The 9,705-nt window shown below is 38.7% G+C and overlaps 1 protein-coding gene across 1 annotated transcript in view; it reads left to right on the top strand.

Moving 5' to 3' along the window:
- The window catches only part of LOC108303860 (tomoregulin-1), a 111,001-nt gene that overhangs the window by 96,621 nt on the left and 4,675 nt on the right, over positions 1–9,705 (top strand). Inside the window, exon 9 of the mRNA XM_017527791.2 lies at positions 9,223–9,381. Coding sequence (XP_017383280.1) covers positions 9,223–9,381 — 159 coding nt within the window. The remainder of the gene's footprint in view (positions 1–9,222; positions 9,382–9,705) is intronic.

Genomic DNA, 9,705 nt, shown 5'->3' with positions numbered 1-9,705 from the left:
ACCAGGATGGTCTCGATCTCTTGACCTTGTGATCCACCCGCCTCGGCCTCCCACAGTGCTGGGATTACAGGCTTGAGCCACCGCGCCCGGCCCAGGCCAGTTTTAATACCAAATCTTACAGTTGGCTCTTCATGTTTGTCCCAGAGTGGCATTTATATCTTGATAGAAGTTTGGATCTGGTTCTCTTAGGATGGTGCATCTTTCAAGATACTTAAATGAAGGATGAGAGAGAGGATCATGTTCTGATAATGATGTGATACCAGGTCATTTTCTAGTATTTTACTAATTGAAAGTAAGAGGATTGAATGGTATACAGGTTAAAGGCTTTGGATTTGGATACACTGACTTGGCCAGTTATTGGCTCTGTGTTCTTTGGAAGTTACATAAAATATCTAAGCCTCAAATTTTCTACTTTCTTAAAGTAGAATAGTAATAATATCTATCTCATATGTTGTTAAAAATAAGCACGATAATATGTGTAAAGTGCTTGCCTAATACCTGGTATATATATCTGCTTAGTGAATAGCAGTTGATATTATTAGACTATAAGCCCATTAGTCAGGGACTCTTTGTTTTGTTAACCACTACTATTTTCCCTGTGCCTAGTGTAGGACCTAGCCCACTAGGTACTCAGTAAATATTTTTGAATGACATGTAATGATGATATATTTTTTCCTTTTCTTCATACCAGAGGAGTATCTTAAATGCTAAAGAATCCCTTTTCTGCACAACTATAATGCCTTAAAAGCAGCTGATCTTTTTCTTTTGTCTGAGTCTGCACAGTATTTGTAGGAATCAGGCCATGACATCATTTGCACTTCTGCTAGTAGGGAGGTGTGTGTGCATAGCAGTAAACAGGCAAGAATAAACAGCTTTTAGCCACAGTCCTATTATTAGGTTAAAATCTTCTAGCATTATGGCACCACTGATTTTTTTTTTTTTTTTTTTTTTTTTTTTTTTTTTTTGAGATGGAGTTTTGCTCTGTTGCCCAGGCTGGAGTGCAGTGGCGCAATCTCGGCTCACTGCAACCTCCACCTCCCAGGTTCAAGAGATTCTCCTGCCTCAGCCTCCCTAGTAGCTTGCATTACAGGCATGTACTACCAGGCCTAGCTAATTTTTGTATTTTTGGTAGAGACAGGGTTTTGCCATGTAGGTCAGGCTAGTCTTGAACTCCTGACCTCAGGTGCCACTGCACCCCACCTGTTTTTTGATTGATTGATTGATTGACTTATTAATGCCAAAATCTCTCTGATATCGGGGTATCAAATTCAAATATGATAGAAATCCAGGATCTTGCCTTTAAAAAGCATATAGTCTGGTGGAAGAGACTGACAAGTAATTATAATATGAACAATGCTGTCATACACAGGTATACATGAGGTGATTTGGGACTTCAGAAAAGGCACTTCAGTCTGAAGATGGGTGGAGGACATTGTTGGAGGAAGGATCAGGTCTCACAGGAACATTTGGGCCATCCCAGGAGCTTGGCTTTTATTTTAAAGGCAGTAAGACACCATTAGAAGATTTTAAGTAGCAATGAAGTGATAAATCTGAAGGCCACTCTGGTGACATTGTGGAAAGTAGATTAGAAAATTTAGAAGACTTAATAAGAAGGAAGGGCCTGAGTTAAGTATAAAGGAATTGTTGAGAGGTTGAGAAAGCAAATGGATTGCAGAGAGATCATTAGGTAGTTGAACTCACAAATGTCGGTGACTGACCCGTTCGGTTGGATATGAGCATGAGAATGTGAGGGTTGGTAGAGGTTAGTTGGATGAAGAGTCAGGAGAATCTCCTGGGTTTCTGGCTAAGGCAAGATTGAGTGGGAAATGCATTGGAAAGAGGGAAAAGGTTTTGGGGGAAATGATATGTTCAGTTTGATGTGCTTGGTCTAAGATGCCTGTGGGATATCTGCTTACAGATATCTAGTGGGCTGCTCTGGATATAGTTTGGTTTTGGAACTGATGAGAGAGATGTAGTTGAAGACATACATTTGAGAATCATTCCCTCTGTAGCATATCCGTTCTAGTTTCTACCTAGCTATTCTGTCCCACTAGCCCTTCAGTTTATTGATCCTTTCACCTTTTCAGTGTCCCTCACTCCCTGGATATTCTTTTCCCCTCATTAGCATAAATTCCATGGCCAATCATTATAGTTCCCTTTTATTTGAATCCCTCATTCCTCTGTTGCTTCATCACACTCACTTGACAAAACCGTAGTCCTGGTTCATCCCAGCTCTCCACACGCTGCATACCTGTACATGCAGCTTCACATCGCTGTTGGTGAGAGGCACACCGCCAGATTAACTTCTCTCACTGACATACCTATAGGTCTCAAGGTGGGCCCTTTATTCTGCCAGGGCAGTCATTCTATAGCTGCAGTTTATCCATTCTCCTCCTCTCCTATAGGATTACTTTGTACCTTCTCCTCTCTCCTCAGATTGGCAGTACCTCCTTTCTCATCCTCACTCTTGGTTATTGATCTTCCTTCCAAGTTCACGGAGAAAATGGAACAATATGAGGAGAACTTTCACACCCTTTCACTATCATCTACCAGCAATCCTCTCCCTTTTTCTCTGTATCATAGAACTTGATGTCAGTATATCTCATATAAATTGATAAACTTTTATTTCTTCTGTCTTGGAAAAAACTCATTCTCATTCCCACCAGCTACAGTCCTGTTTCTTTCCTTCACAGAACTTGAAAGAGTTGTCTAAAGTCTATTTCCAGTTCCTCACTTCCCATTTCTTTTGAACTCACCCCAACAAGCTTTTGTCCCTAACACTTCACTGACACTGTTCTCATTTCTAAATTCAATGGTCAGTACTTACTGTGAAATTACTTTTGAATGATCAGTAGCATTTGACACAGTAGATCACCCCCTCCTGTGTGATATGCATTCTTCACTTGGTGTCAAGAATTATACTGTCTCTTGTTTTTTCCTACCTTGCTGGACATTCCAGTTTTCTTGGCTGCTTCCCACTTTGCTCCCTGACCCCTCAGTAGTTGTGTATCAGGGTTCAGTCTTAGTCCTCTTCCCTTAGAGATTCTGTCCAGTCTCAGGGCTTTCCATGACATATGCTAATAATTCCTCCTAATTTACATAAATCCCAGACTTCTCTCCTGAATTTGAAACTTGTAGATCCATATGCCTCCTTTACATTTCCACATGGATGTCTGACACCTCGATCTTAATAGGACTAAAGCCGATCTCCTGATCTGCTCTCCCTCCCTAAACCTGCTTTACCTGCCACCTTTTTCATCTCAGCTGATTCCAACTTCATCTTTTCAGTTGCTCAGACAAAACACCCCTCTGATATATCTTTGACTTCTCTTTCTTATCCAGTCAGCTGGGAATTCTGTTTCAGAATGTCTCCAGAATTTGATTACTTCTCTCCATTGTCAGTGCTATTCCTAGTGCAGGCCAACATCTCCCTGGGATTTTTGCAATAGCCTCTGTGATTGTTTTCTGCAGTCCATAATCAAAACAGCAGAGTGAGCCTTCTGCCTGTTTTCTTGAGACAGCGTCTCGCTCTGTTGCCAGGCTGGAGTACAGTGGTGTGATCTCAGCTCACTGCAGCCTCTGCCCCTTGGGTTCAAGCAGTTCTTGTGCTTCAGCCTTCCGAGTAGCTGGGGTTACAGGCATGCACCACCTTTAGTAGAGATGGGGTTTCACCACATTGGCCAGGCTGATTTTTGCATTTTTTGTAGAGATGGTTTCATCATGTTTCCCAGGCTGGTCTCGAACTCCTAACCTCAGATGATCCACCTGCCTCACCTCCCAAAGTACAGAGTGAGCCTTTTAAAATAAAAGTCAGTTCATAACATTCCTCTGCTGAAACCCTTCTGGCGGTTCCTTCATCTCACTAAGTGCAGAAGACCCTATGCAGTTTGTCTCTTCACCTCTCTGTCTTGCTCACCTCCCCCTCATCCCCTCCTCTCCAGGCACACCTGCTGTTCTTGGGCATGCCATGCATGCATGGATGCTCCCACCTTAGGGAACTTGCACTGGCTCTTCCTTTGCCTGATATACTGTCCTCCTGTTGTCTGCATAGCAGACTCCTCACCTCCTTCAAGTCTTTACTCACAGGTTACTTTCTTAAATAACCTACCTGGCGTGCCTTATTTAAAATTGCAACCCTCCCTTCCTTTAATTTTCCTGGCTACCTGGGTGTTTGCAGTTTCCCTTAACACCCCACACCCTACATCCCCTGTAGTACATATCACCTTCTAACATAACCATTTAATTCACTTACTTTGTTTACTGACACTCTTCTCCCAGTAGCTGGTAAGCAGGCCAGGGATCTTTATCTGTTCTGTTCACTGATACATCCCAAATGCTCGCTACAGTAGGTGGCACATAGCAGGTGCTCAATAATTGTGGTAAATGGATGTGTGAATGAATTCACACATGAGACAGTGGGAGTGAATAGGATTGCCTGTGGAAGGTGTGTGGGATGAAAGTAGAAGGTAGAGGACTGAACCCCTGGATCTGCCTTTAAGCAGTAACAGAATAAAAACAAATAACCTAGAATTTAGTACTCTAGGTATTGGGAGAGTGTTTCCACACTGCTGATAAAGACATACCTGAGACTGGGCAATTTACAAAAGAAAGGGTTTAACTGGACTCACAGTTTGATGTGGCTGGGGAGGCCTCACAATCATAGCGGAAGGCAAGGAGGAGCAAGTCGCGTTTTAACGTGGACGACATCCGGCAAAGAGAGAGCTTATGCTGGGAAACTCCCGTTTTTAAAACCATCAGATCTTGTGAGACTCTTTTACTATCATGGGAACAGCACAGGAAAGACCCACCCCCGTAATCCCCACCAGGTTCCTCCCACGACACGTGGCAATTGTGGGAGCTACCATTCAAGGTGGGATTTGGATGGGGCACAGCCAAACCATATCACATAGTATAACCAAAAGTCAGTTGGAGAAAATAACATCCAGGGAGAACTGCAGGAATGGTACATGGCCTATACATTCTTTTTGATTCTCTGATTTTAATCTTTGGCTTAGGCCAAACCATTAGAGAGCTGCATATCTAGGACATTGTTACAGCTCCCAATGGAACTGTTTTTATTTTACTGAGCTTTGACTATTGGCCATTAGCATACCATGAAGGACATTATTTTAAAAATCCCATGAAATTCCATTATATCATTGAGTTTACTGCAGCTGTGTTGCTGAGGATAATGTTCTTTATGTTAGAAGGTGCCCTCTTTAAATGAGGACCAATGAGATAAAGTTCCCTTAAGTTTCATAACAGTAATAACTGTGCCTCTTTTGAACAACTTGTTTGATTTTATTTTACGTAGATTGTATTTTGTGGCAACTGTCCTACTCCCTCCCTTCCCCTCCCTTCCCCTCTCCTCCTTTCCTTTCTTCCTTTCTTCCCAATCCATTGGTGTTTAGTATATGCACAGAGTTGTACAACTATCACCACAATCAATTTTAGTACATTTTCATCTCCCCAAGAGGACACCTCATACCCTTTAGCTTTTACTCCTAAATCTCCTCATGCTCCCTAGCCCTAGGCACCTGCTAATTTATTTTCTATCTCTATAGACTTATCTATTCTGGATAGTTTATATAAATTGAACCATATAGTATAAGGTCTTTTGTGTCTAGCTTTTTTCACTTAGCATAATATTTTCTAGGTTCGTCCATATTATAACACATATCAGTACTTCATTTTTGTGGCTGAATACTATTCCATTGTATGGATAACACTGTACGTTTTTAATCTACTCATCATCAGAAAAATTTAGGTTCTTTACACTTTATGGTTATTATGAAAAATGCTGCTCTGAATGATTATTTGCAACTTTTTGTGTGAACGTGTTTTAATTTCACTTGGGTAAAGCTTAGTGGTAGAATTGCTGGGCCAAATGGTAACCCAGTGTTTAACATTTTGAGGAACTGCCAGACCATTTTACATGCCCTACAGTTCCTTTGTCAACACTTGTAATTATCTGACTTTTTGACTCAGGCTATCTCAGTAAGTGTAAAGTGATATATATGGTGGCTTTGATTTTTATTTCCGTGATGGCAAATGATGTTGAGAATATTTGTATATCTTCTCTGGAGAAATGTCAGTATACATCCTTTGCTCTTTTATTTTATTTTTTGGCTATTACTGAGTTGTATTAGTTCATTGTATGTTCTAGATATAAGTCCCTTAGCAGATATATGTAACTTTTTTTTCCCATTTTGTGGGTTATCTTTTCAACTTTCTTGATAATGTCCTCAAGTACCAAAGATTTTAATTTTGATTTAGTGCTATTTATCTTTTTTTTGTTGTTGTTGCTTTTGCTTTTGGTGTCAGATTATCTAAGAAATTATTGCCTAATCTAAGGCCACAAAGATTTACTCCTATGTTTTATTCTTTTTATAAAATCAAATTTATTTAAAAATTGACAAAATTATATTTATTGTATACCTCATGTTTGGAAATATATATACATTGTGAAATGGCTAATCAAGCTGATTAACATATGCATTACCTCACAAAGTTACCACTTTTGTGGTGAGAACACTTAAAATCCTCAGCATTTTCCAAAAATACACTGCATTGTTAACTATAGTCACCATGTTGTACACCACATCTCTTGAACTTATTCCTGCCTTCTAACTGAAATTTAATATCCCCTGACCCAGCATCTCCTCAACCACCTCCTACCACCCCAGCCCCTGGTAACTCTCTGCTTCTATTAGATCAACTTTTTTAGGTTCCACATATGAGTGAGATCACTCAGTGTTTGTCTTTCTGTGCTTGGCTTATTTCACTTAATATAATGTTCTATAGGTTCATCCATGCAGATGATAGAATTTCCTTCTTTTTTATGGCTGAATAGTATTCCATCTTGTATATATACCTCATTATTTTATCCATTTATTCGTTAATGGACACTTAGATTGAATCCATATCTTAGCTATTGTGAATAATGCTGCAATAAACATAGGAGTACAGATATTTCTTCAACATACTGATTTTATTTCCTTTAGTTGTATACCCATTAATGAGATTGCTGGATCATATGGTAGTTTTATTTTTAATTTTTTGAGGAACTTCCATACAGTTTTCCATAATAACTGTATCTTATGTTTTTTTCCTTAGAGTTGTATAGTTTTAGCTCTTACATTTAGATCTGTGATCCATTTTGAGGCAATTTTTCTGTATGACATGAGGAAGAGGTCTAGCTTCATCCTTTTGCATGTGGATATCCAGTTAACACTGTTTGTTGAAGAGACAATTCTTTACCCATTGAGTTATCTTAGCACCCTTCTCAAAATCAATTGGCCATAGATGTATGGGTTTATTTCTAGGCTCTCAATTCTCTTCCATGATCTATATATCTTCCCACTGCTTGTTTTTTTTTTGTTGTCATTGCTGTTTGCTGGGAAGCGTAGAGCCCAGTGTGAAATGTACTGGGAGGTGTCTAGGAACCTCAGGGACTGGATTGATAGACTCAAATCGCCCCTGGATTTTCCTGTTTTCCTCCTCTCACATTATTTTGTGTGTGTGTGCTTTATGATAAGCTGCCTCAAATTATTTTTTAATCAGTTGTGGGACATTAATACATACACTATTTTTACACTTCAAATGTTTTATTAATCAATTATAACTGAAGGCTGGGTAATTTATACATTTCACATCTGTCAGCTTAAAAATGTAAATTGTCTGTTAAGTGTCTTAAGTATTTCTCCCTGTCAAATTATCATCAGCTGATACAGTTGCCTTTTTATCTACTTTTAATTGAAATTCAGATAATTTCTAAGATTAGCACCTCCTTGACTGCTTGACATTGTTTCTGTCGTTAATAACTTATTTTCATCTTTCTCTTGCATCTTACATGTTTATATTTTATACACTGAAAAGTGTCTTGAATATAATTTGGTGCTATGTTCAGATAACTGTAAATGTTTATATCTACTTTTTCAATAGTCTAACTTTCAGGTATTTAGGCCTAAGGAATAATACTAAATATAGAAAAGTGCATATTCACCAAGATGTTTACCACATCTAATTTATAATTGTGAAAAATTGAAAATAACTGACATGTCTTAGAACTGGGAATAGATAAGCTAGCTATATTACAGTTACTGGATGGAGTATTATATTTTTATTTAGAAATTATATGTATCTATTTTTTAAAAAATGCAAAGAGCAGATTTTAAGTATTCTCACCACTAACATGGTAACTATATGAGGTAATGCATAGGTTAATTAGCTTGATTTAGCCATTCCACAATGTCTATACGTTTCCAAACATCATGTTGTACATCACCGGTCCCCAGCCTTTTTGGCATCAGGGACCAGTTTCATAGAAGAAGATTTTTCCATGGACTGGGGGTTGAGGGTGGGGGTGATGGTTTGGGGCTGATTCAAGTGCATTACATTTATTGTGCATTTTATTTCTATTATTATTACATGGTAATACATAATGAAATGATGATATGACTCACTATAATGTAGAATCGGTGTGAACTCTGAGCTTGTTTTTCCTGCAGTTAGACTGTCCCATCTGGGCGTGCTGAGAGACAATGACAGATCATCAGGCATTAGATTCTCATGAGGAGTACATAACCTGGATCCCTGTGTGCGCAGTTCACAATAGGGTTTGTGCTTCTGTGAGAATCTAATGCCACTGCTGATCTGACAGGAGGTGGAGCTTGGGTGGTAATGGGAGTGATGGGGAGTGGCTATAAATGCAGATAAGCTTTGCTTACTTGCCCACCACTCACTTCCTGCTGTGTGGCCTGGTTCTTGACAGGCCATGGACCAATAGCGGTCATGGCCCAGGGGTAGGGGACCCCTGTTGTACATGATAAATGTATGTAATTTTATTTGTCAATTTTTAAGTAAATTTAATTTAAAAAATGAAAAAAAATGAGTAAATCATTGTGGCTTTAAATTAGGCAGTAATTTCTTAGATATGACACCAAAAGCAAAAGCAGCAATGACAAAAAAGAGATATATTAATAATATTTAGCAACTTTAAAATTAATGTGATATAACTTAGGTGAAAGAAGCACCATGTAGATATAGCAAAAAGACAGTAGGGAAATATACAAATGGCATTTTTTCCCCCAGATGGTAGGAAAATGCTTGATTTCCTATTCCTGTTTAAATTTTATTACTGTTTTGTATATTTTAATGTAAAAACTTGGGAGTATCAAAATTTGTAATTTTCATAGGAATATATATTTTTTTCCTTTTCAGATGTGAATCTGGCTACACTGGACAGCACTGTGAAAAGACAGACTTTAGTATTCTCTATGTAGTGCCAAGTAGGCAAAAGCTCACTCATGTTCTTATTGCAGCAATTATTGGAGCTGTACAGATCGCCATTATAGTAGCAATTGTAATGTGCATAACAAGGTAGGTAATGATGTAAGAAATATCACTTAAAATTAGAGGCAGGCTGTTTGTTTATAGATGCTTCGAGGCCACCAATCTGTTAGGAAAAATCCTATGATCAGTTCCCTGAGGTTTTCAGTGGCCTCTCCCTATCCTCCTTCTTTAGAATATGGGTAAGAACTAATTGCCTGTGTTACAGGTATATCTTGGCTACAGGCAGAGAGGGAGTGAGAATAGTTAATGAGATAAAGGAATTTAGGGATCTGAGAATTGTATACAGTCTTTGAGCACTGAATTCTGGGAAAATAATGTTAGTAGCAGCTTTCTTTTTTTTTTTTTTTTTTT

The sequence above is a fragment of the Cebus imitator genome, unplaced genomic scaffold (assembly GCF_001604975.1).
Source record: "Cebus imitator isolate Cc_AM_T3 unplaced genomic scaffold, Cebus_imitator-1.0 Scaffold51, whole genome shotgun sequence".
NCBI classification, from domain to species: domain Eukaryota; kingdom Metazoa; phylum Chordata; class Mammalia; order Primates; family Cebidae; genus Cebus; species Cebus imitator.
Note: the sequence above shows the minus strand (reverse complement) of the source record. Positions and strands in the feature narration are given on the sequence as shown.